The sequence below is a fragment of the Coenobita brevimanus genome, chromosome 84 (assembly GCF_032717465.1).
Source record: "Coenobita brevimanus isolate Jiangsu-jjx chromosome 84, ASM3271746v2, whole genome shotgun sequence".
NCBI lineage: Eukaryota > Metazoa > Arthropoda > Malacostraca > Decapoda > Coenobitidae > Coenobita > Coenobita brevimanus.
Genome location: NC_137037.1, coordinates 47,058,608 through 47,085,845, shown reverse-complemented (window position 1 = coordinate 47,085,845; position 27,238 = coordinate 47,058,608). Strand labels below are relative to the sequence as shown.

Sequence of the window (27,238 nt, the reverse complement as noted above, 5' to 3'; positions counted from 1 at the left end):
GAGGAGGGGTCGTTGCTGAGGAGGAAGAGGTGGGAGGAGGGGTCGTTGCTGAGGAGGGAGAGGTGGAGGAAAAATAATGTGCGAAAATTTTTAGTTTGAACACTGGAAAATTTCGTGAGCATGGATGATGGCCTTAGTAAATTGTTCTTGGGTTGGGTTGAGGATGAAGTTGATGACTGAAGTTAGGCTGGATAGATGGATGGATGAATAGATGGATCTGTGGTGAAGGATGAAATCGATGGTTTAAGTTAGGTTGGATAGATGGCTGGATGGATAGATGGATCTGGGTGAAGGATGGAAGTGATGGTTTGGGCTAGATTGGGTAGGTGAATAGGATGTTAGGTAGGACAGACGGACGTGTCAGGATGGATAGATGGCAAAGCAGAGGACGGAGGCATCTGGTTAGGGCGAGAAAGTCGTCATTCACACAGACGGACAATAGTTAAGGGCGGAATGTATGAAGTATGAAGCCTTGGATCACGCATACAAGAGTGGTCCATGTATTGCTCCTCCTCTCAACCATACTTAGATTGGCATGGGAGGCTCCGTAGCACCTCTCCCTTTGCGATTTATTTAGCATAGTCCACGTTAACATTCTTTCTAATGTCGACAAATTTGCCTCAGTAACATGCAAGGGGATTTTAAGGTGTTATATGCGGAATAAATCGCTAAGGAAGAGGTGTCACGAAATCTACCCTGCATAATCTTCAACTTCCCATAACCTTTTTCATAGTTTATTTAACTCGCTATTTTACGTCCACTGATTACACGATTTTTTTTTTTTTTTTTCACGAAACGGTCAAAATCGCCGTTCCCACACCAGCACACTGAGCCGTCCCCGGAACACGCAAGACAGGAGGAGGGGCGGAATACACAAACCACCCTGTATTATAACAACAACAACAACAATATTGCGAGTTTGGGTTTTTGCACAGGTCTGTTGGAGGGATAAAGTTCCTGTTTTTCTTCTAGGGGTGACTTTTCCCTCACAAACATTGCCTGTTTCATGGCACTTGGAGAGCCGCGTTAGTCCAGCTGGTTTTCGTGTTTTGTGGAAGTTTTTATTTTTATTTTTCTGCGAGTTTGGATTGCACAAAAATAGGACTGATGGAGGGATAAAGTTCCTGTTTTTCTTCTAGGGGTAACTTTTCCCTCACACACACTGCTTATTTCATGGCACTCAGAGAGCCTTATTAATTCAGCAACCTTTCATCCTTTATGGCATAGTTCTGGCGTTCTCCTCACCATTTTTTTTTTCTGAATATATCTGGGTATACTCGTGTTTGCTAATCTAACGTAGTTCTGATATATATATATGTGTGTCTTGCCGTAGTCTGTCCCCCTCCAGAATTCCATAATCTCCCCATGAAACGTCAGGTCCACATATAACGTCATTTTTTTCCCAGGTATATATATTTGCTGGCCTCACCTGCAAGTCCGTCGCTCACCTCACGATACTGGGTACGAGTCACATCCCTAGTGGCACTGGAGATCCCGTAGCGCCTCTTCCTTACCGATTTATTCCCTGCACCTCAGTACCCTCCCGTGTGTTATTGAGGGAAACCATATCGATGTTAAGGCGATATAAGTAACACAAAGGAGAAAAATAACGTTTCCGGCAAATATATCGCTAAGAAAGAGCTCATACGAGGATCCGTATTTTCGTCGGTTAAGGAAGCTCCCTAACACATTTTCCTAAGCGACTTATTTTACCTGTTGCACCTCTGTCCATCTCCAGGTTACATAAATCATTCTAATATCGCCATACTCTGCTTAGACAACGTTTAGAATGATATTCACCAGCCGTATCCAAAAATAAATCGCTAAGGAAGAAGTGTTAGCGAGCCTCCTTAACCGCACTTGAATAAGGGCGTAGGTGCATGTTATTTACACCACGTGCAGGAGGAAAATGAGGTGCAAGGTGCAGAATAAATCGCTTGACAGGAGGTTATACGAAATCTCCGAAACCACTTAGAGCACGACCTTCTGAATACGGATCTCAGTCTAATATTTGAGGGAGCGACCAGGGAGACGGAAGCTGCTAGTCTGTCAGTCCTATCAGCCTTATCTGCCTTATCAAATGTCTATCCAGGATCTGTAATGCTTGCGACACAGCCTTGGGTAACCACATCATCCCCATGCACTTCTCTGCCTCCCTCATTATCACTGTATATCTCATCATTATCAGTGTCTAAGGTCGATTTGATATCGTTGGAGTGAGATATTTTTTGCTGATATTTTTTACTGTTTCGCTCTATATATTCGTTTGGTTGAAATGATTATGGAACGATTCATACGAGGCTCATTATCAAAGTATTATGATCGTTTTGATAATCTTTTGGGGGGATGAGATTTGCCGACGAGCATTGGATAAGGGAGATTTCAGGCGAGCATTGTCATCATTATATATGGTCAAATTGATATCATTTTAGGGGTAAGAGAAATTTCAGACGAACATTGTTATCACTGTGTACGGTCGAACTGATATTACGATAAGAGGAGGAGAGATTTTTCAGACAAACTTTCACCGTGGCGTCATACACTGTTTTTGTCGCACATACACACTCACTAGAGGGACACATTGGCACATAAAAGCGAGTTTCCACCCAACAGCGGTCTGGTCACATCACTTTTCTTTATTTTTTTGAGGGTGTGGGAGGGTGTACTGTTTCAGCCATTTGTAAGGTCCGACCGTCCCATGCCCACACCCACACCTACACCCACACCCACACCCTCGCTATCAGAGTCCTCCTCGATTATGTCATCCTCGTCGTCCTCCTCCTCCATCGGTTTAGCTCTGTCGGGGTGAGAGGAGGAGGAGGAGGTACAGTTCTCGGAGGTGGATGAGTTTCCTCCACATTCTGCTCCTCCTGCCGATGTCTTTCCTCCACTTCCCCCTCCACCCGCACCTCCTCCGTCTCCGTTAGCCGTTCCTCCTTCACCGCCTCCTCCTCCTCCTCCTTCGCCGCCCTCGTCTTCCTGCTGGATCCTCTTTTCCTTCGTCCTTCTGTTCTGGAACCACACTTTCACCTGCAGTAGGAGAAGGTGAGACATTGAAGCCTACAGGAAGACTTAAAAAAAAGAAAGAACATGAATCTGCAGTGACAGTCCCCATAACACCAGGAGAGAGAGGGAGAGAGAGAGAGAGAGAGAGAGAGAGAGAGAGAGAGAGAATCGATAATACGCTTTAAAAAATAACATTAAAATCCTTAAAAAAAAAAAAAAATGCTCGAAAACTCCAATCCCCCTAAAATATACAAACGATGAAAAAAGTCGTAAAGATGAACTGAAAAAGATAAGCCTCCGAAATTATCACATACCCCCCCCAAAAAAAAAAAAATAATAATAATAATAATAATACAAAAATCAACTCTCAAAAATCCAATTCTTCCCTAATACACCGAGTGAAAATCAAGGTAGGACGTTAGATAGTTTTGATATAATTAATTCCGTGGCAGGTGAGGGCGTGAGGAGGCAAGGCGGGCCCGGGAAGCGATGGTGGTAACGGAGGGAATCAAATAACCTGAGAGAAAACGCAGCTGCAATTATTTTCTCTTCCCTAAACATCGAGAAGTGTTGTTAAATCGTCCTGTGGTGGCGTGAAGTGAATGCTGCTTGAGACGTACGTGAACTCTATCTGTCTGTCTATCTGTGTATCTCTCTGTGTATCTATCTGTCTTTTTGTTTATCTATCTGTCTTTCTATATTCATCTATCTGTCTTTCTGTCTATATGTCTGTCTGTCCTCCTATGTCTGTCTGTTTGTCTTTTTGTGTCACAGAACCCGTATGTAGTTTGAGGCGTTAAGAGACATAATGAACTCAAGCTCGGTCCTCTCTCCCTTCCCCAAATGAATCCCATGGTTCATAAATTCGTCCCTTAAATCCAGGCTTCCAAATCAGGTACAGTTATTATGAGTGTATCTAGGTCACATATCCCCCCTTCCCAGGTCGGTTAGGTCACGCCCCGCACGGACCAGCCACCCCGTTTGCCCTCGCCTGTAATCCCGCCGCCAGACAACACCCACTGGACAAGAGCCTCATGCACCAAGCCTAAATCTTTCTGAGAGTTTTTAAGAGTCCGTCCCCCGCCATATTTTTGGGTCATGTTCAGCACAAAACACGAGCGCATTTGGCCGGCGGGGAAGGGTCGTGGAGCGCACCTGTGTCTCTGAGAGGTTAAGGGACTGTGCCAGCTGCTTCCTCTCTGCGCCCACCACGTACTGGTTCTTCTCAAAAGCCTCCTCCAGTTTCAGCAGCTGACTCGGGCTGAACGCCGTCCGGATCCGCTTGGGCTTTCTGAAGGGCTGTAGGAGATAAGCCAGTTGTTCCGGACCTGAAGGAGGGAGAAAAAGAGGGTAACATTTTAGGCCTCGTAGCACCGGTGTCTTGGCGATTTATTAAGGGTAGGGGCGGTAAAATCTGAGCCAGCTATTCCGGACCTGTAGAGAGGAGAGAGAAAGAGAAGGAGAATAACGTTTTAGGCTTCGTAGCACCGTATTCTTAACGATTTGTTAAGAATAAGAGCTGTAGAATATAAACCAGCTATTCCGGACCTGTAGAGGAGAGAGAGAGAGAGAGAGAGAGAGAGAGAGAATCCTACAACAACAGATCGAGGTAACAGTGTGGATAGAACCAGACGGGCATACACATGAAATACTTCTAAGCAACACAGGAGCGTCAAGTAACATTTATTCAGCGTTATCGGGGAGGAGCGAGAAGGCAGGAACACCGGACGGATTCCAAAACAAATATAGCCATTGAGAATTAATAGGGCGCCTCCACTGGGCTATTTATCGCCCAGTGGTTTTGTAGGTTGGGGCGGGGATGGAGGGAGACAGTTAGGCAGAGAAAACGATATGGTGAGATGGTGGTTAGGATGGAGAGAGAGAGAGAGAGAGAGAGAGTACAAACATCTGTCATAATTTTCCTTCATTTCATAATTCAAGAAAGAAGGAACGAAAGGCTAAATCCCTGAAAAAAAAAAAATCAGGAAAATATTTTGTTACAACCAGATGATAGTAAAGAGCGCAGGGTAGACCTCTCCTCTCGTAGTAAAGGTGGTTATAGACAATCTACTTTAGCGCTTTAGTGAAATGACATTTTATTATTATTATTATTATTATTATTATTATTATTATTACTAGTACCACTACTGCTATTACTACTACTACTACTACTATTATTATGATCATTATTATTATTGTTATTATTATTATTATTATTATTTTCGTCGTCGTCATCATCAGTCATCATCATCATCACCATCATCATCACCACGACTTAAAACCGCCTTCTCCCTCTCCCCCCTCTCTCCCTCCTCCCTCTCCCCCCCTCTCATCCTCCTCCCTTTCCTCCATCTCTCCCTTTCTCCCTCCTCCCTCTCCCTCTCTGACCTCACCACTGCAGCCCACCAATAGTAACTCGGGTTCAATCACGATACACCAAATTGGCCTCTCATGACTTGGGGTTAATCTTCATGCTAAACAGGAGATGCTTGTTACTGGAGCGTGCTATCGCCTGGCTCATCGCTGGGGAGAGAGAGAGAGAGAGAGAGAGAGAGAGAGAGAGAGATGGGGTACGCAGGTAAGGAAGCTAAAAACGATGGGGATTTGAAACACTGAGAGAGAGAGAGAGAGAGAGAGAGAGAGAGAGAGAGAGAGAGAGAGAGAGAGAGAGAGAGAGAGAGAGGTATAGTTGTAAAAGCAAAACACGATAGATATTTGACCAGAAAAACTTAGATACCATACAATGAAATAATGTAATGCAAAAATATATGTAGCTTCTGTAATCTGTGTGGCCATTAAAAAAGATGAAAGTTAAATACATGAGAAAAATAATAAGGAAAAGAAATAATTAAGACATAGTCACTAGAAAATCATACAATAAAAAAATAATGTTAAGGAAAAATTTATGTAGCTTCTGGAATCTATGTGGCTATAAAAAAAAAAAAAAAAAGAATTAAATAGGCGAGAAAAATAATGAGGGAAATAAGTCGTTGAGACAGAGGTACAAGAAAATCCTATTAAGAAAACTCAAGAAAAAAAGATCAACGTCTCAAGAAAAGGATCCCGAGAGAGACCCCCCTTCAAGATCTCAATAGTGTTTGGGGGAGGAGAGAACCCTACCTAAATCTCTCATAATGTGCCTAAGAGCTTCAATCGCCCTGATAAGACGATGGAAGCCCACAAGTACTTCTCGAGAGCTGGCGAAGGAGGAAGAGAGGGAGGGAGGGGGATTTTTCGTAACCGCTTCACTCCGATGACGTGGTTTATCTTTCATTCTTGCTGCCCCCGGACGATTTCTTTAACGTTGCGAGAGTTGGAGGGGGTAGGGGGAGGAAGGAGTATTTGCAGTCACGTCACTCCAGAGACGTAATTTAGGGTACTGGTTTTATTTTTGTAGCTGCCAGACGATTTTTCCTGGCAATGAAGGGGTTAATGAAGGCCGTGTCCAACCCCTCCAGTTCGAATAAATTTCACTTTGCTGAATAAAATCGTCTGGAAGCAGCAGGAATAAAAAAGTTAATCAAGGTGAAAGGACTATAGGCTTCACTCCGATGCCGTATTTCACGCTTATGCTACCTTCAGACGATTTTTTCAGCTCAGAGAGAGAGAGAGAGAGAGAGAGAGGGAGAGAGAGAGAGGTTAGTGTGTGCAGGGTCCCTCCACAGCTGAGCAAAACCGTCTGGGGATGGCGAGAGTGAAATAAAACAAGAGGTCCTCAGGGTGAAAGACTTAGCTGCCTCCCTGCCTCCTTGTTTATCATCTCAGAGACCCTTAAGACTCTGAGGTATGAAAGGCGATATTATTACTCACCTGCAGTCCACACACCCCTCTTCCCCTCCTTCCCCTCCTCCATTTCCCATCCCCCCACTCTTTTCATTCCCCTCCCCATATTCTCTCCATTTCCTCACTACTCCACCCTTTCCCTTCCTTACAGTATGATTTCCCGCTCAAAACTATTTCATTCCCCCCCCCTCTCCTGTCCTGTTATCTCATTCCCATCCCCAGTCCCCCTCACCTTACTTCCCCCCTCCCTCTTTCTATCCTCCTACCCCCTCTATTCCTGTCATCCCCTCCTCCCAACCTTCCCCCTTCCATTTAAGTATGACCTCCCCTTTAGACCCCTATAGTTCCCCCCATTCGTTCATTCCCCTTTCCAGTCCCCCTCCATTTATTCCTTCTCTATACATCCATCCCCCCTTCAGTCCCCCTGTTGCCTACACTCCTATAATCTCCCCCACTCTTACCCAGTCTTCTCCTTTCCTCTCTAAGCGTATTATCCCCTCATTCTCATAACCCCTTATTCCTGTCACCTCCCCAGCTTCCTCCTTTCCCTCTCAGCATGACTCCTTCCTCATTCCCCCCACCACTTTATTCCCTTCATCCCCTCACCACTTTCCCCTCCATCCTTCTGAACATAATTTTCTCCAGTCTCATCTTTTCCCTAATTTTCCTGTGACATAACATAATTCCCCTCTTTTCCCTTCATCCTCCTACTGTCCTCCGTCTCTTTCCATAACTCCCCTCAGTCTCCTTCTCTTCCCCACTACCCTGTTCCCCTCAACCCCCCAACCTTTCCCTATCCCTCTAACCTTGGTTTCTCATCAATCCTCCTCTAGTCCCCCCCTAATCCCCCCCTTTTTCTCACCCAATCCCCCCGTTTCTCCCCCATCCCTCCCCTCTCTTCCATACTTCCTAGCCGTCCTTATCCCCTCCTTGTAAGAATTAGTACCTATTTATGAAATCCAGTCAAAGGAGACCTATTTAATATTTATTTGTCATTTTGTGTCTTTTTTAGGTGAAATAGATAGACAGGTAGGTAAGTAGGTAGGTCGGTAGGTCGGTAGAGAGAGAGAGAGAGAGAAAGAGAGAGAGAGAGAGAAAGAAAGAGAGAGAGATTGCGTGGTATAACTTTGAGTCAGATTACCCTCATCACGTATTTATTTATTTACCATCACTCTCCCACCAGGCCTCGCTCACACCCCAGAATATCATTGACTCAGTCCCACATCATTTTACTCCCTTTAGCCCCTCGACGCCCTGTAGGCTTTATTCTTGCCTCCTACACACGATTTTATGCTGGTTAGGAGAGACTTTTCGAGCTGGAAGGAGTTGGGTGCAGCCTTCAATAATCTTAAAGCGTTATTCTTGTTAACTCCACACGAACTGATGCATCTTAGGAGAGGGTTTATCCAGCTAAAGGACTGAAAGCTAAAGCCCTCGTTAACCCTCCTGCTTCCATATAGCTCCTCTTAGCTGAATAAAACCGTCTGGTGTAAAAAGGTTTAATTGAAAAAAGACGTCATTTCAGTGATCCGTTCGTCCACATAAATCCCGTGGCGATTTTTTTCTCATATTCATTTTACTTCCAGACGATTTTATGCAGCTTAGGGGAGACTTTCCGAACTTGATGGGTTTAGATACAGCCTTCTCCAACCTCATCGCCACGAGAAAGGTGTGGGGGAAGGAGGAATAAAGTATAAAAGACGTCAGCTTAATGAAGGAATCGATATCTGGACCTGTTTAAGTTGCATCAAGTGGTCTGAGATGCGTAGAAGTTAAAGTCAGTTGTTTCTTCACCCGTGCCTCTCTCTTTGGCTTCCTACTAGACCTAAGACGGCGAATTACCTGCCTTGTAATTCATTTTGGAAGATTGTACCATACTTAGAAAAAACCCGGAACACACACACAAAAAAAAAAAAAACGAAAGAAAAAAGGCAGAACTATCCCAACCAAAACACTCATTCCGATGACGTGTAACTTTTCTTTACATTTTCTTCTTGCTGTCTCCGGACGTTCTAAATTAAGCTTAGGACGACTTAGCAAATAGAAGGGAATTAGATCATGCCTTCATTAATCCCTACACTACTAGAAGAGGCCTGTTCTAAGCTGAATAAAATCGTCTGGTAGCATCAAGGACGAGATAAACCAATTTGTCCTTCAGATGTGGACCACATAGACTAAATTAAGAGAGTTTTCTATCGTTTGTTCCAGTGTTCTTCGGGTGATTTTGTTCAGGAATTTCCCGCGGTGTAGGAGGTCAGTGGTATTCGATTCTTTGATTCTCCTGATTCTCATAATGTAACCCTTTCATCTCGAGGAAGTATATTCAGTTTTATTTTTGTTAATGGTAGGTGATCTGATCCGGCTCAGGAAAACACCTTCGGGTTGGACGACTCTCTCTCTCTCTCTCTCTCTCTCTCTCTCTCTCTCTCTCTCTCTTACACACACACACACACACACACACACACACACACACACTCAGGATTCGATTCCACTTTCCCTACGCGCATAGGTTTGGATATTCCCGATGATATGCGTCTCTCTTCAGAATTTATCGTTCGTATTTATGGCCCTATAACTTGACTTGATTAATGAACCGAAGTCTGGCTTGCCTCCCTCCTCTCTCTCTCTCTCTCTCTCTCTCTCTCTCTCTCTCTCTCTCTCTCTCTCTCTCCTTATACCCATTCACCACGATGACGTCTATTTTCTTAACTGCTGTGGGATGATTTTTATTCATCTTAAGAAGCATTTCGTGAAGGTTAATTTTGTCTCATGATTTTGGCCTGTCTGCTGAAAGAGAGAGGGATGTGACTTTTAGAGAAGGCAGCCTGATAGCAGAGGAAAGATGATATGTAGGCGACTTGTTTGTGGCTACCTCTTTACAGATGAAGGTGTTTGGTGATAAATATATAGATAAATAGACTGATAGACAGATAGATAGATAGATAGATAGATTGATATACGCAGCAGTATTGGAGAGAAAATGTTGATCTATTTTTTGTCGGTTTATGACACTCAGCACCTTTTCCTTACCGATTTATTTCTTATGAGTTTATCTGTTGGTGTGGTGGTAAAGTGTTGGTGTGGTGTGGGTGCTGTAATGTGGTTAATGGGGTGTGGGACAGTGCGGTGTGGTGTAGTGGTGTGGTGTGGTAGTGTGGTGTGGTGTGATGGAACGATGTTGTGTTGTGGTTTGGTATTGAGATGTGAGGCATTGTTGTGGTGCGTTGTTGTGATGCAGTGTGGTGTAGTGACGTAGTATAATGGTTTGGTGTGATGCAGTGATGTGATACAGAGGTGTGGTTTAGTGCTGGTGTAGGTGGTATAGTGGCGTGCATATAAGAGTGACGTGAAGGCAGGGTATGGTAGGTGATGGCTTGGGCGGGTCCAACCACTCGTGGTGAAGCGTGAGGGTGCCGCCGCTTTGTTTACCCTCACACCCACTTCACTCACAGGGCTACCAACCCATGCGTATGCCCACCTTCACCCATACCCACCTGCCCTCACCACCTCCAATCATACACACCTTCCATACCCCTTTCTTCTCCATACCCAGGCTTTTTTACTGCCCATGTAACCTAATTTAACCTAACCTAACCTAACCTAACGTAGCCTGACCTAACTAAGCAATCACTCCTCGTGCTCACCTCCAACCACATCCACTATCCATGCCCCTTTCTTCATACCTCGTGTTAGTTACTACCCATGTAACCTAACCTAACCCAAACTAAGCTAAACTAAAATGAGTTAAAGTAATCCAACCAATCGCTACGCCTGCTCCATGTCTAAATGTACACTGTTCAGTCTGCCTCTCAGCTGAATGAAATAGTCTGGCATTAGGTGGAAATAGAGTACTAGAGTTGTCCCGTCCATGAGAAAATTGATGGTGCCAGTATTACTATGAGTTTAGGTCGCATGCTTAAACCTGAAATCGCAAAGTAGGATGCAGACCCCAAATTTTTGATGATGGTTTTGAAGAACGTGATATGTTGGAACGTATCTGGAATTCCTGTATGGTTGCTGACTGGATTTTGTGGTATGGGATGCAGGCTAACCATACCTGAGAACTACAGGCATTACTTGAATAACCTTTCGTGATTAGGGGTTTACATTTCACATTGCTATTTCAGAATTAGGTGGCGACCATCATCCACTCACTTGATGTAGTGCTGCCTACTTCTTCCTTCACCTTTATCACATTTTCTGTGTCTGCCCTCTCTCTTCCTATTTCTCCCATCTTTCCTGTCGCTTTTTATTTCTCCTCTTTCCTTTTCAGGTAGCTTTATATTGAGTGACAAGCCAAATGGTTTCCTGATGGCAGCTGCAATAGATTACTAGACCTATATTCTGGCTGGTCAAGGAAGCTCCCTAACACCACTCTCTTAGCGATTTATTTTTGGATGAGGCCATTTAATATTCATTTGTACGTTATTTATGCCGAGTGTGTTGATATTGGAAGGATTTGTATAACACAGGGCAAATTAAATCAGTTAAGAAAAGGGGTTAGGGAGCTTCGAAAACACCAGTCCGGGAGTTCTCCTAGTCATGAAACGGCTTGTGAATATTGTCCCTAACTCCCCCACCTCAAGAAATCCTCCTTAAACTGAATGAAAGCGTCTCGAGAAGGAGATAGAAATGCGTCATGGGAGTGAAGAGGCCAAAGTATCTGGGATGGGGCGGGTGGAGTGGTAATGATCTGCTTAAGTGAAATGAGGAGGGGCTGGGGTCTCATCTTACCCTCGAGGTTGGAGTGGTAGAGAGAGAGATAGATAGAGAGAGAGAGAGAGAGAGAGAGAGAGAGAGAGAGAGAGAGAGAGGATGAAGAGAAAAATATGATAAGAGCTTGGAAGAGAGAGTGCGAGAGAGAGAGAGAGAGAGAGAGAGAGAGAGAGAGAGAGAGAGAGAGAGAGAGAGAAGGAGGTAATATAATCATCTTCGTTACCTGTACTAGATAAGAATTACCTCGTTCATGAAAGGTATCAGTATTAACACTTCAGCTCCTATGACTCACTCAGGTGAATAAAATCGTCTGTCATTTACTGGAATAAAATAAGAGAGAAGACAGGACCATGGGAACTTAAAAATAAAATAGAATAATAATAAGGAGAGGAGAATATGCAATAAGCTCAGGTGTTGAGAGACGAAGAAGATGCAATAAAGAGAGGAATAATAAACACAGCTGATAAAGAAGGCACACTTAGGAATTTTGGCTGTGTGCTTAAGGTGGTCTAAAGTGGAGAAATATTTGAATAATGACGATAAGCTTAAAGGGCCTCTAAGATGTGGGGTTTATTCCTGTCAATACTGTGGATGCACTCAGGTACTTTCATCTGGCTGGTTGGAGGTGGGTATTTGCCATTGTCCCTGGGAGGTACTACCATGGGAGTGCCGTGGGACCAAAACCCGGTAAATGGCCCCCAACAACACTCCCAGGCGGGTAACTCAACCACATTTCCAGAGTCCTGACTGACACCGCTGCATATACACATTTCCTCTACCCAGTTACAGATTGTTCCCTGGGTTAGAATGGACCTGTTATCTTTAAATGACAGCTTGCCTAGGAGAAGGACACCTCGGAATTAAAACCCAAGCCTGCAGGTTAATTACGAGAAGGAATACTCCGAATTAAAACCCAAGCTGAAAGTAGGGATGGTGACTGGACGTAAGGGCACAAAAAAAAATAAAAAAAAAGGTCCCAGGCTAATATTTTGTTGGTGGCGGAGCTGAGTGACACGTAGCATCACTGTTAATTATCTTCAATATGTGATTTTTTTTTTTTTCATGTATAGTAAAAGCAGTTAATAATGTAAACGTAAATGTGACACCGTTTACTGCAATTTATTAGGGAGAAATCCTAGCAGTTGAGTGGGACATCATTTTAATTTATTCCTTTTCATCTCCAGACGATTTTATTTAGCTAAAGGGAGATTTATTGTGGTGAGGGAAGCTAATGTTTTTTTTGTGACCCTGATCTTCGTTTTATCTGGTTAATTATAAGTTTTAAATAAGTGTGGCAGTGACCTTATTACCACGTCTCTTCCTGATTTTTTTATTTTCCTAGTTTTTTTACATATATATTTTTTTCCAGGTCGCGAAGGTGCATCATCAACCAGCGAAAGTGAGTATAAAAATTGATAAACACGTCCTTTAGTTATTCTGATTTATATAACTTAATCTGATTTTTTTTTATGAATTGCGTGATAATTGTTTCTATTATGATTGATTTATTTTAACATTGATTTTTGTCGGGTTAACTATACGTCTTTTATCTTTTGCGATTTTTATTTTTGTCAGATTTTATATATATCAAAAAACACGCCCTGTACATATCACTATTTTTATATATTTTGCCTTTTTTTTTGGGGGGGGGGTACGTCCTCTCCTTATTAAGATTTATTTTTACATATATATTTTTTAAGTTTTCTAAAAGTGGAGACACGCCCTTCTCTTATTTTGAATTTTGTTTATATATTTTTTTCTTTGGTTTTTACATCAGTTTTATTTCTTCGGTCGTTTTCCTGTTGAGATTAATTGGAGGAAGTTATAGGTATTGGGAGGCTTTCTTCTCTCTCTCTCTCTCTCTCTGTCTCTCTCTCCCCTTCCTCTTCATACTGATAGAGAGAGAGAGGGGGGGGGGTTAGACGTGGAGGATTGTTCTGACATTAACCACTTTCACTATCGTCACCGTTATCGTTGTTTATTTTCACAGTTGCGTTTTCATCATCATCATCATCATCATCATCATCATCATCATTACAATCATCATCATCATCATCATCATCATCGTCTTCGTCATCGTCATTATCGGTATCAGCACGTCACATCCCTCTCCATCCCTCATCTCTCTCCCTATCCCCCACCTCCCTCCTTATCCCTCGCATCCCTCCCTATCAACATCTCCCTATCCCTCACCTCTCTCCCTATCCCCCGAAATGAGGATGGTGGGCTGGGCAGGGAGCTAAATGACCCTCACTCAGAATGGCATGCAGTGTCAGAGGTTAATATGATATGTTAATGGCGCCTTATAAGACGGTACTATCAGCATCAATTTTGGTGGGAATTTCCTGAGACGTGCATAAATCTTTCCTTGTATCATTAAGACGCTCCTCGTTTGGTAAATATATTCGTGTTGTGATTGGTTGGATCTGTCTGTGTAATATGATGTTTGTATTATTTTCATCTGCCAGGGAATAGATTAGCTTTTTCATTTATTACAAAGATATACCGTAATTCTAAATCTTTCATGTATCTTTCAAAATCTTGTTTGGTAATTGTATTGGTGTTGTCATTGGTTGGTCTGTCTATGTCTCTGTGATTTGTTTTTTTTTCTGTCCCATAGCGAAGAGATTAGCTGTTTCATTTATTACAAGGATGTAATATTAAATCTTTCATGTACCTTTAAAAATCTCCTCGTTTGGTGAATATATTGGTAGTATACTTGGCAGGATGTGTCTGTCTTTGGATTATGATGTCTATTATTTCTTTCTATAAACGAATAAATTATCTGTCCTATTTATTTCAAAGATATTAGCTACCGTCTTCTGTCAGTCCATTGTATCACGTCTGTATATTTTCTGTCCATCAGCAAATATATTTTTTTTCAATTAATTGCAAAGGCATTATCATCTTATCTGGAGGTTATTTAAATGACAGGTGACAGGGGCTGTTGTTATGGCTGTCAGTCAGGAGATGAAGTGAGAGGAAGAGTCGTATTCTCGTCGATTAAGGAGGCTCCCTAACACCCCTTCCTCAGCGATTCATTTTGGATATGGCTGGGTAATATCCTTTTGTACGTTATTTATGCAGGGTATGGCGATGATTAAAGGATTTATATAATTCGGAATATGACAGTAAGGTGTAATAAGCCAAGTAAATCGCTTAGGAGAAGGTGTTAGGGAGCTTCCTTAATTGACGAGAATACGGGCCGAAGAGACGAACAGATTGAAAAAAGAAATTTGTAACTATGTCTGGCTGGGATGTGATTAAAATATACCCCGTTCACTTTAACTTGGCCTAGAATTGCCATCTCTCCATCTTGCCTGCCTAGCTGTAATGAGATATTTAACACTCGAATATTATGCTAGTCACGAAGAAGAGCAGTATTATTATCAGAAGAAAGACGAGAATCTCCGGCAAATAGATGGAGGAGCAGTAACAAGAATTAAGTCGAGTGGTGAGAGGTCGAGATGATGATGATGATGATGATGATGATGATGAGGAGGAGGAGGAGGAGTAGCAGGAGGAGGAAGACGATGATGATGATGATGATGAGGAGGAGGAGGAGGAGGAGAATGGGGAATAAAAGGAGGAAGAAGAAAAGAAGGATAATGATGATGATGATGTGGAGGAGGAAGAAGAAAAGAAGGATAATGATGATGATGATGTGGAGGAGGAGGAAGAGGAGGAGGAGGAAGAAGAGGAAGAAGAAGAGGAGGAGGAGAAGGAGGAGGAAGAAGAAGAAGAAGATGATGATGATGATGATGATGATGATGATGGACAGATTCAGAGAATTACTGCGAGGATGCGAGAAATGAATGAATGAATGAATGAATGTCGTGTATGGATAAAAATTAGAGAACGCATAAAGGTGACGTGAAGAAGTGTTAAGAAATAAGAAGACATGAAGAAGGGGTAAATGGTCGATGAAAAATGAATAATGAGTGGGTGGAAGAGACTGCAAGAGTGAATGACTGGTACTTGACATTAAAGGTTGATGAGAGGTGCTAAAAAATGAATGCATGAATAGAATACGTGGATGAATAAACTGGTGACACGGATGAATGAATAGAAGACACGAATGAATGAATGAATGAATGGAGGGACACGGATGTATGAATGAATGAAAGGAAGACACTGATGAATGAGTAAAAGGAAGACAGGATGGATGAATGAATGGAAAATGTAGATGAATGAATGAGTGGAAGACGAACGAACGAACGAATGAATGAATAGAAGACACCATTGAAAAATCGAATGAATGAATGAATTAATGAAGGACGATTGAATGAGTGAATGAATGAATAGAGGACAAATGAATGAATCGAAGACGCAAATGAAAAACAAACTGCTTAGAGCGTGACCTTATCAAACTACATGTTCCTCTTCCGCCTTTTCTCCCGGCAATTTGCGTCAGAAAATGTACAGTATTCTAGGTGGAGAGGGAGGCTGCGTAACACCATTTGCCTGGCGATTTATTTTGCCTATTACACCGTAGCATTATTTTGTACGTTATTTATATCGTTTTAGTATTGACAAGGTTTACATCAATGGCAGACGAAAAGGATCCTGAGGTGCAATATGCAGAATAATTCGCTAAGGAAGATGTGCTCCAAGCCTCCCATACCACACAGAATACGGCTGTAGTCTCATTCCAACTCCAGCATGACGATGCCTTAAGGTAGGGATGTCGGATTTTTGGCGGCGTGTTCGGACCTAAAACGGTGGCATGTGAAGGTGATGGCAGAATACTTCCCGTAGCCTGTCCTACATACGAGCACTTGGGCCCACGGAGACGCATAAATACCCGTGTTGATGCAGCCGTAAAGAACAGTATCACCGTCCGCCGCGCCATTCCTTTTCTCCCACACGTACCCACTCTTTGGTCTCGTCGCGTGGAAGTTCTAGTTGGTGGCTGGGGGGGAATGTGGGTGACATGTTTGTAAGGGCTATGGACGTCTTAGAAAAGGGATATTGGAGAGTCAGGGACAAAACTCCGCCTACCTTTTCACCGCATCAACTTTACACTTAACAAAAATTAGCCTACTCTGCGTCTACTGTGCTTCACACTTAAGGCTTCTTGGCCAGCTTCCTTCCTAACTTAGAATTTTAGAAGCCTTTGCAGACTGATAAACATGCCAAGCGTCTCTCAGCATGGGAATATTGTCCAATGAGGGGAAGTGAGAAGCAGATGAAGTGGGACATTAGGCGTACATTTGTCTCAAACTTTGCGTGTATAAACTTATTTGCAAAGGATCGATGTTGATAATGGAAGATATATCCCAGTGGGTGTCTCAGTAAAGTAAAATATTCGTCTGTAGGCATCCAGTAAAAGAAGGTATACCTCTGGGTGTATCACAAGAATAAAATATGCGTATGTGGGCCACCAAGGAAGGAAAACATGCCTCTGTGGGTGTCTCAGTAAAGGAAACTATGCGTGTGTAGACGTCTCAGTAAAGTAGGAGTGTGTAAGTGTGTCAGTAAGATAAAGATTATGCGTCTGTGGGTATCTAAGGAAGGAAGATTGCATGGGTGTCTCAATAAAGTAAAATACGCGAGTGTGGGCAGCCAAGGAAGGAGAAACATACACGCCCTGGAAGCCAAACTGTGACTGTAAATAAGAGGCAGGGAGGGTGTCTCGTTAGGGCCCGGGCTGGCGGCGACGGTCTAGGTTCAGCCCGTTTTAATAAAGCCTCACACTTGACGGCCGACAAATAATTCCTCCCTCAAGCACGCGAAAATGTGCCTGGCGCTTGTGGCGACGTCCCCAGAGCATGTCGGTGTTGTATGGGTCATTGTGGAGCGTGGAGAGGAACGTGACCCGCGGAGTATCAACCGATCCACCTGTACCTGCTATCCGGCACGCTTCGGAACCCAGCATTAACTCCGGATCGCATAACCGTGGCACCCGAAACACCCCAACAAACGGCCTGGGTGCGTTGGGGTGCTCCGGTAACCAAATCCGTAGCGAGTTTCGGCCGGTGAGACGTGACCCTGCCTCTCCCCTCGCCCCATAATATTTGCACCACCTTCAATAGAGACAATTAGTGCCGCTGTGTTTACCCGGTGAGGCAACACGTATGTTTTTGTCTGGTCCCTCTTGCAACCCGATACCATTTATGTTTTTTATGCTGTGTGTCAAGGCCGCGTTTTAATGATCATACGGTTTCTTCTCCTCGTTTCGTGATGTGGAGGAAAGGCTATTGTTGGTTGCGGTTTTCTTTTGCACCCCGTTCTGTGGTTTTGTCTTTTGTTTTGTTTTGTCTACCTCTTGTTTTTTTTCTATGGGACAAGGTCGCGTTTGAATGACCATACGTTTTTTCCTTCTCGTTTCGTAGTGTGACGGATAGAGTAGTTGTTGGATGCTGGCTCCTTTCCACCCCATCTTGTGTTTTTTTTACTTTGTCTTTTTTGTGTGTGTGTCAGGGTCGCGTATGAATATTAGTTTTTTTTTTCTCTTTTCTTGCCATAATGTGAAGTAGATAGATAGATAGCCACATAGGTAGATAGATACACTGATACGTACATGGGCAGATAGAAGAATTGATACATAGACAAAAAGATAGCCAGACACGTAGATAGACTGTGATACGTAAATCGGGAGAAAGAAGGACTGATACATAGACAAATAGATAGCCAGATAGATGGATCCACTGATACGGACAGAGATAGACTGAAGAACTGATAGATAGACAACAGGAGGGAGTAATGTATAAAGAGACAGGTAGATGGATGCATTACTACATAGATTGATAAGTGTATTTTTAAATGAATATATAGTTAATTCTAGACACGGAATACACAGAAATGACGTTCCTTATCAGATGAATAGATAGATGGATAGATAGATGATTGACAAAGGTAGATAGGTAGCAGATAGATGGATAGATAGACAGATAGGTAGATTGAATAATTGATTAATATATGATGGACAAAGTTAAGTAAGCAGTAGGTTGACACAGATAGATAGATAGATAGATAGATAGAGTGATAGATGATGGACAATGATAGGATTGATAGATAGATGATGGACAAAGATAGATAAGTATGCAGTAGATAGACAGACAGATAGATAGACAGACAGACAGACAGACAGATAGATAGGCATCTCGAAATGATCGGATCTTGATTTGGCTCTCTCTTGTATTTTGTTTTTTCTCTTGGAAGGAACAATAATTGCGGGCTCGCGGCCTTTGGTTCCTTCTTCCTTGCATAAAAAAAAAAAAAATCTTCCCTGCTTGAAAATTAATACGGAAAGTTCCATGTGTATTACTCTTTATTTTCCCTCACAAAGTTCCACGCATTTGTAATGAAGTTTTATTTATTTATTTATTTTTTTATTGTCCCTGTTTTTAATGGTTCTGTGGCTGGTCCGTCTTGTTTACCTTTACATTTCGTTCACTTCTTTATTATTCGTAATTTTATCAGTCGCCTTCATCCTCCCTTTTTCCTTTACCTTTCACATCTCTTTCACTTCCTTTGGCCTCGTCTATTCTTTCTCTTCTTTACATCCGTCGCTAAAAAATTTCAGCCTCATCGCTTCTGTCGTTCGTTATTCTTCATCTCATTTCATTATCTGTAATTGCCTGTCTGTATTTACTCTCTTTGCTTTTCAGTTTGTTATTTTACTTTTTTGAGAGAGAGAGAGAGAGAGAGAGAGAGAGAGAGAGAGAGAGAGAGAGAGAGAGAGAGAGAATCATAAAACCAACCAACCATTTACTACCTTGCGCAACACGACCACCACCACCACCATCACCACCTCATTCTCACCTCTCATCTTCGTTCTCCATCACCTTCTCCATCATCACCATCTTCCTCATCGCCTCTCTTAATCACCCTCATCAACTCGGCTCCTCGTCACTAGCCCTAATCTCCCTCATTACCTCCTCCTCCGTCATCTTCTGCGCCCCCTTCGTCATCTCCATCACCTAGTTTTCATCTCTTTCGTCGGTTCCTGCGTAGGTAATTCTGGGTCGTGTTGAGGCGATGGTGCGATAGAGGAGGGATTTGTGACCAGTTTTTCTCCCTCTCGCAGTTCCTGATTTTTAGGGAGGGAAGGATGGGAGGATTTTGAAGCATACGCGAGGCGGACGCACGCACGCACGCAAGTACACACACACACACACACACACACACACACACACACACACACACACACACACACACACACACACACACACACACACACACACACACAAAATGAAGACCAGTTTTTCTTATATTTTCTTTTTCTTGTTATAGCTTTCCTTTCGTTTTCTGTGAGCGCCAAGGGAGACTTTGCCATACACCCTAGATCAAAACGAGGAAGAAATAGCCATAAAGAAGTCGTTCAGTCCGACAGCCTACTTTTCCATGTTAATCTCGCTACCAGAATCAGTTTAGGACAGACGCCTAGTGGTGCAGGGGTTTTAGAAGGCTGTATTTAAGCGTCTTGAGTCTGTAAAGCCTCCTCAAAGCCGAATTTACTCCTCCTACGGCTGTAAGAATGAAGCTAAGGCATGATCGTACTGAAGCTGATGTTGATGACCGCCCTGCCAGTACCTTTCAGCTGAGGAACTGCCGTGGGTACAGTGAGAGGCGCCTTCATGCAGTGGCACTGATGTAACCCACCGCCTCCACCGCCCGGGTATAGAAACAACCTCAACTTACGCCCTGTCCCTCAAAAGGAGGATGGCGGACTGCAGCAGGAGGACAATTTCAGCCTGCAGTCCACCGGGTTCACGTCTTGGGGCCACAACAACACCAAGAACAAGACCATCGCAACACAAAGAGCAGCAAGACCATCGTAACACCAACAAGACCATCGTAACACAAAGAACAACAAGACCATCGTAACACCAACAAGACCATCGTAACACAAAGAACAGCAAGACCATCGTACTGAAGGGGTGAAGGACGATTGCTGAGCTGGGTAAGTGCTGAGGGAACAACAGCCACCGTAATCAAGATGTCTGCTGACTTAGAAAAATTGTGAGACAGCTTAGAACCACTTTTTAGGAGATTCTTCGCCTGGGTGTAGTTATAAATTTTCTTAACCTTAAGTTCATATTGTAAATGGCATTGTAGATTTCGTTGCACCTTCTTCATAGCGATTTATTCAGCTTTTTGCACCTGAACATTTCTTTTTGTATGTCTTTTATATCGTTTTAATATCGACATAGTTTATATTAGTTGAAAAGAAGGGGATATCGAAGTGTTATGTGCAGAATAAATCGCCTAGAAAGGGATGTTACGAAATATCCAAAGCCACTTAGAATACGACCTGAAGTTATGTATAGGATGAATATTAAAAGCGAAACACACACACACACACACACACACACACACACACACACACACACACACACACACACATTTAAAATAACAGTTAATTAGAAAAGAGACTTGTTTTTCCTGTAAATGAATCAGCCTTTAAATATCTTGAATAATTATTGTATTCTGTTTTACCTAAAGACAGATTTTTTTTTTTTTTTTTTTTAGAGAGAGAGTGAGTCATAGGAACCTGAGAGTGTTAATACTTGTACCGGGAACGCTCATGGTAGGAAATAAATCTAGTGTGGTATCTCTTTCAGCTGAGAGAGAGAGAGAGTCAAAGGATTCTCAAGGCTACTTCTTTTGGTTACGCTTTTTACATTTGGCTTAAGAGTCACGAAGTACTCAAATCCACCTGACACCAGACGATTTTATTCAGCAAAGAGTGAGTCATAGGAGCCTGAATCTTCAAATTTTGAGTCATAGAAGTTTGAATCCTTAAATCTTGAGTCACAGGAGCCTGAGAGTTAAGATTCTTTGTGCTTCTTCAGGTCGTGGTGTTTACATTTTCTAAGGTGCCCGTGTGTCCCAGCCTAATATTATGCCAAGCTTTGATAATACTATATAAGATTTACAGGGACGTTCAGTGACTGCTTTCTGTAATTTATGTAGCCCGGTGTATGGTTTTATGATGCTGTTCGATCCTTTCCAATTATAATCTGCCATTTGTTTGATCTCTTCATTAAGTGGGAATTGTTTATTTATGGAAATTGGGGCTAGCGTAGCAGGCAGACTCGTAAATCTTCACCCACCTGCTTTTGCACACTGTAGTTCCACCACTCTCTCTCTCTCTCAGTGTGTGTGTGTGTGTGTGTGTGTGTGTGTGTGTGTGTGTGTGTGTGTACTGAGGATTAATAATGTGTGTTGTGTTTATATGTGCGAACGTGTGTATCAGTGAAAGTGCATTTGCGTCTGCATGTGTAGTTGCTTGCATATTGGTGTGTGTGTGTGTGTGTGTGTGTGTGTGTGTGTGTGTGTGTGTGTGTGTGTGTGTGTGTGTACTGAGCTGTAAGAATGTGTTGTGTCTATGTCTGGAAACGTGTGTATCAATGTAAGTGCATTTGCGTCTACATGTTTAGGTGCTTGCATATTGGTGTGTGTGTGTGTGTGTGTGTGTGTGTGTGTGTGTGTGTGTGTGTGTGTGTGTGTGTGAAGATCGTGGGAGGTGGACGAGGGGGGGGGGGAGAGATGTGACGTAGCTTCTTCAAGACAACGCCCTACCGGACAGACAAGTAATCACACATACATATCTCAACCCACCCTCGGTCACCAACCCTTTCCAGTCACATCACCGATTATATGCGATTTTCCTCATCAAGAGTGCTGTATCGCTGAGGAGGTCAATATTGCTTGCTCGCTTATCTTTACCTGTAGATCTGAGTAAGAAAGGGAATTTAGTTACGTAATGCTAATTGAAGGACTCCTCTCTTTGATTATTTTTTCCCTGTAAGTCATTTGAGAGAAGTAATAACACACACACGCACGCACGCACGCACGCGCGCACACACACACACACACACACACACACACACACACACATACACACACACACACACACACGCACGCACGCACGCACGCACAGACACACACACACACACACACACACACACACACACACACACACACACACACACACACACACACACACACACACACACACACACACACACACACACACACCTATTCCTCCATTCTCCCTTCTCTTTCCTAACGAGCTCTGTAATGCCAACACTAGTATGACACCGACTGAGAATATGATGTGATGCTGAACAAACTGCTTATATGACGCTATGGTGGTGAGAATATGTGTAGCTTAGAATTCTGGGTTGGGCTTGGGTGTTATGGTACTTAGAGCCTTATTCTGGGTGGCTTAGGGGACTTCTTAACACCTCTTCCTTAGCGACTATATTACTTCTCTTAACTTCATTACGGCGCAGAGTTAAAGTTCATGGAATTATGAATGGAACTTTGTTTTTTTTTTTTTTTGGCATACCTCCCTTTGCCTACCGACTCATAGTCACGAAGTTTATAAGGTCCATACTAAGTAGTTGTTGTTTGTGTTTTTATCCTTCTTGTTGTCTGGGATCCTGTGTGTCTCTCTATAGTGTCCTAATATTTTTGTGTCCATACAAGAAGGGGGGTGGAGTCTTTCTTTGTCCTTGCATTTTACTGCTCAAATAGTTTCTGGGATTTAAAGACCCAGTGACCTGAGGAAGTGGTCAGTGTATCCAGATATTGCTGTACCCAGAAGACATCCTACACTGAGGAATGAACTGTTGATATTAGCCCTTAAAAGGATAGGAAAATTGCCAAAGGCCAGTTTGTATGGATCATTCTCACGTGCTGGGTTAACGCTGCGAATAGACGAAAGTTAACACGTTTTCATAATAGGTTTAGTTATATTAATGTTCAGGTATACTAAATCTGTGTTTGAAATATATGTATGTATATATGTATGTACAGCATATATAGACAAATAATGTATGTGCACAAATAAATATAGATAGGTAGATATTATGCATGATGTAAATTTCCTTCATAACTTAGAAAACAAAAGTACGAGAAAATATAGTAAGTATAGGCTGTGGTGACGTATGTTCAGTTATGAGAAATAAGTTTCATGTCCCTGTATCGTAATCATAAATATGTGTTAATAGTACACACAATAATCACATTTGCATTCAATGTACAGTGTAAATAATTAGTTTCATATCAGTTCTGCAACCTTCTGTTGCCAGGTGATTCCCAGGTAATTTAATCCCTGTTCTCCAATGACACCTTTTGCATTTTAGTGCTGATCTGAACGGATTAACTGATTCAGATTATGAAGCACCTGTATGGCTGATGTAAAAAAATAAATAAATATATATATAAATAAACTTCCAACTGCTGTTTCAGTTCGATGAGGATTTTTCTGTTTAGTTCTTGGTACCGGTAGACGATAATATTAATTTTAGGAGCCGCCTTGTACTGAAAGGGTTAAGTGTTTGGATGAAAGGGAATAATTTGAGCAAGTGCATACATACATGTTTTAAATTTCACACCAGAGAAATGCAGTTATCCACATCCACCTCGAAATGAGTACAAAATTGGATTCTTATAAACCGTATGTATAAATCTATATAAGGTACTGTGTTGGTGAGGTATATGAATATGGATTGTTATAATTCCTGGGATATATGAGAGGAATTTATATGCAGTACAGAGGGTTTCAAGCGTCTATTATCAGAGGTACTTAAATTTCCTTCAGCCTCACTATGCTCTTTTCACCTAAACCTGGCCCGGATTTTCGTCTCTTTGCAGTATGTTTCGCGTAGCTCAGTGGCGGAGAGAGGCAGTACTGCGGTTCTACATCCATCCATAGCACTTTTTCGTGACTAGCACCGTATTGTAATGCTAATCTATTTCTCAGATTTATAAGTCGTGAGATCATGTTAAAGTAAAAAATAGTATAGTTCCATGAAAATAAATGTCGGTGCATCGTGTAAGTATTTCCATGGTCTTTTATGCGTCTGTGCATTATGTACGTTTTGTCATGGTCTTTTGTATGTCTGTGCGCCATGTAAGTATTTTCATTGTCATATGTGTGTCGGTGCATCATGTTAGTTTTGTCATAGTCTTTTGCATCGTGTATATATCCCCTAATTTTCATACATTCATCCATTATGGCCTACAGTATATGATCTGCAGGATTACGATCAAAAATTCGCCGACACTTTCCTGCCAGTTGATGCTTTGGAAAGTGTGACATGAAATATTTTTACGTGGCAGTAACATTAAGCACAAAAATTACTATAACTTTCAGTGAGGAGCGGGAAATGTGGAGGGCGGAATACAGCAATGTCTTTAACAAGCCTATTTATGTGGGTGTTTTTCTACATCGCCATCTCGTTCCTTGGAAATTTGATCGAGTTACCTGGTTTCCTTATTATTTACGTATTAACCTTTCCAGCTCTGGTACCATCTTGGCGTCTTCCTCTCTTGCAGATCTCCTTTAAGACGTTCGGCATCTCTTGAATGTCTTCCTGCTCAGTCTTCCCACGTAGTGAAAACCTGATCCTGTTTTGTTTTTACTGATTTCTTTTGTTATTCAGGTATTAACTCTTTCTGTGGGCTACCAGGTATTACTGTATTATTATTATTATTATTATTATTATTATCATTATCATTCAGGCATTAATTCTTTCAGTACCGTGACGTATTTTTTCCAGTCTATTTTTGTCATGTATAGTGGATTATATTATTATTATTATTTTTTTTTTTAATGCAAGGAAGAAGGACCCAAAGACCAGAAGCCCGCAAGAGTGTTCCCTTCAAGAAAAAATAGAGACAAGATAACAGAGAGCCAAATTAAAGATTCGCTCATTTCGAGATGCCTTGACACACTGCGTTTAGGAGGGACTGTTCAAGATTCAGGCTGTACATAAACTCCTCATCTACCTTATAATACCACTGAGCTTTCTTAAGACGCATGAAATAATCTTGTAGCAGTAATAGTAAGACATCCTGCAGGTAACAAGACATTCCATAAGTGTCTTCCTGCATAGCTTTCTCATTTGGCGGTAAATTGATCGTGTTATTTTGGTTTTATATTATTTACATTTTTAACCCTTCCATTTGCTGACACCGTAAATCCTTCCTCTCTTTAAGAATCCATGTAACGAGACAGCTTATTTGTATTTGTGTTTTATTTGTGTGTGTATGTATGTATGTATTTATTTATTTTCTGTGTGTATGTATATATGTATGTATTTTCTATATATGTATGCATGTATGTATGTATGTATTTTCTATGTATGTATGTATGTACGTATGTATTTTCTATGTATGTATGTATTTTCTGTGTGTTTATTTATGTATGTATGCCTTCCTTCTCGCTTGACGGAAACTTGATTATGTTAATTTTTATCTGTGTATTATTAACATAAAAACTCTTTCAGTTCTGTTGTATGACGCTTTTCTCTCCTGTAAATATCCTAAACAAGATATTCCATTTAAATTATTCTCTTCTTTAATTCCCCTCTTTCTCATTTATCGGAAATTTGATCGTGTTATCTTGTTTATAAATTATTTACGTATTGACCCTTTCATTTCTGACACCATCATTTATCTCTAACTAATAATTTGATCGAAAGAGAAATTTGATCGTGGTATTCTATTTTTTTGTATATACTTTTTACCTCTCACTTCGATGATGTCTTTCCTTTCTCCCCACTTCACTACTCCCTTCCCCTCCATCCTATTCATCCCTTCACTTTGCTGCACTCGATCTCCACCCCATTCCCTCTATTCTTCCCCATATGTTTTTTTTCCCAATGTCTTCCTTATCTCCCCACTTCGCTCCTCCTCCTCTCCATCCCATTCACTTTCCTCCTCATCCTTTCGCTTTATCCACCTCGATCTTATCCCCATGGTCTCCCCTCTTCCTCACATCTTTTCCTCCCCATGTCCTCCTCATATCCCCACCTCACTCCCCACACTCCTCCCCACAACGCCCGTCTAACCAATTCACCTCTGCTTTACTCCTAATTGTTCCTAAGCTCCGGCCATCTAAGCTAACATCTTCCTTCCTGTGTGCCAGCCTCCCTAGGTAATGTGCTGGGAATATGAACTGGGACTGGGAGAGGCTGGGAATGAGCTAGGAATGTTAAGGACTGGGAATGTGAGGGGCTAGCAATGTGAACTGGGAATATGAGAGGCTGAGAAAATGTGCTAGGAATATGAACTGGGAATGTGAGGAGCTGGGATGTGAACTGGGAATGTGGGGGACTGGGAATTCTACCTTGGAATGTATGGGAATGGGAATATGAACCGCTATTGTAGTGGGAATTAAGAATATGGATTATGTTAGGCTAATAGAGTAATGGATATGTAAGCATGGGCGTAAAACGAAAAATCCTAAATCGATTAGTAATGAGCAGGCAGCAGAACTTGGAAATTAAGAGTGTAACAAGAGTAGGAAATAAACCGTAGAGAATTCAGTGGTCGTAGATGGGAAAAGTATGAAAATGCGGGAATAAATTTGTAAATATGTTGGCCATTTACATAAAGTTTGAAGAAACCGAAATATCAGAGTAAACAGATGTGAGATTGGTTTTAGGATGCAGTGGGCCGCCTCAGGGTGATGATGATGATAAAATATGACGGTCATAGTGATGATGATGATGATGATGATGATGATGGGGCAAAGAAAATGAGTCTGCCTGATCTGAAACAGTTTATAGGTGTTGAGGAAGTGTGTGGATTTATAGTAAAAAAATTAATAATTACCTAGAACACTTGGATACAGAAAAGGATTCTGCAACTTTTATCTGCCGCTTTAACTCTTACGAAAAGCTAAAACAAAATATATGAGAGAGGAAGATTCTTAGTGTCTTAAATCATATGAAAGTGGAAACAAGTATGCGACTGGAAATTTACTACC

The 27,238-nt window shown here is 42.0% G+C and overlaps 1 protein-coding gene across 1 annotated transcript in view; it reads right to left on the bottom strand.

The window, feature by feature from the left end:
• Positions 1 to 2,670: 2,670 nt before the first annotated feature.
• The window catches only part of LOC145410194 (uncharacterized), a 58,707-nt gene continuing 34,139 nt past the window's right edge, over positions 2,671 to 27,238 (bottom strand). The window contains exons 2-3 of the mRNA XM_080280393.1: positions 4,162 to 4,334; positions 2,671 to 3,030 (exon numbers count right to left, since the gene is read on the bottom strand). Coding sequence (XP_080136519.1) covers positions 2,671 to 3,030; positions 4,162 to 4,334 — 533 coding nt within the window. The remainder of the gene's footprint in view (positions 3,031 to 4,161; positions 4,335 to 27,238) is intronic.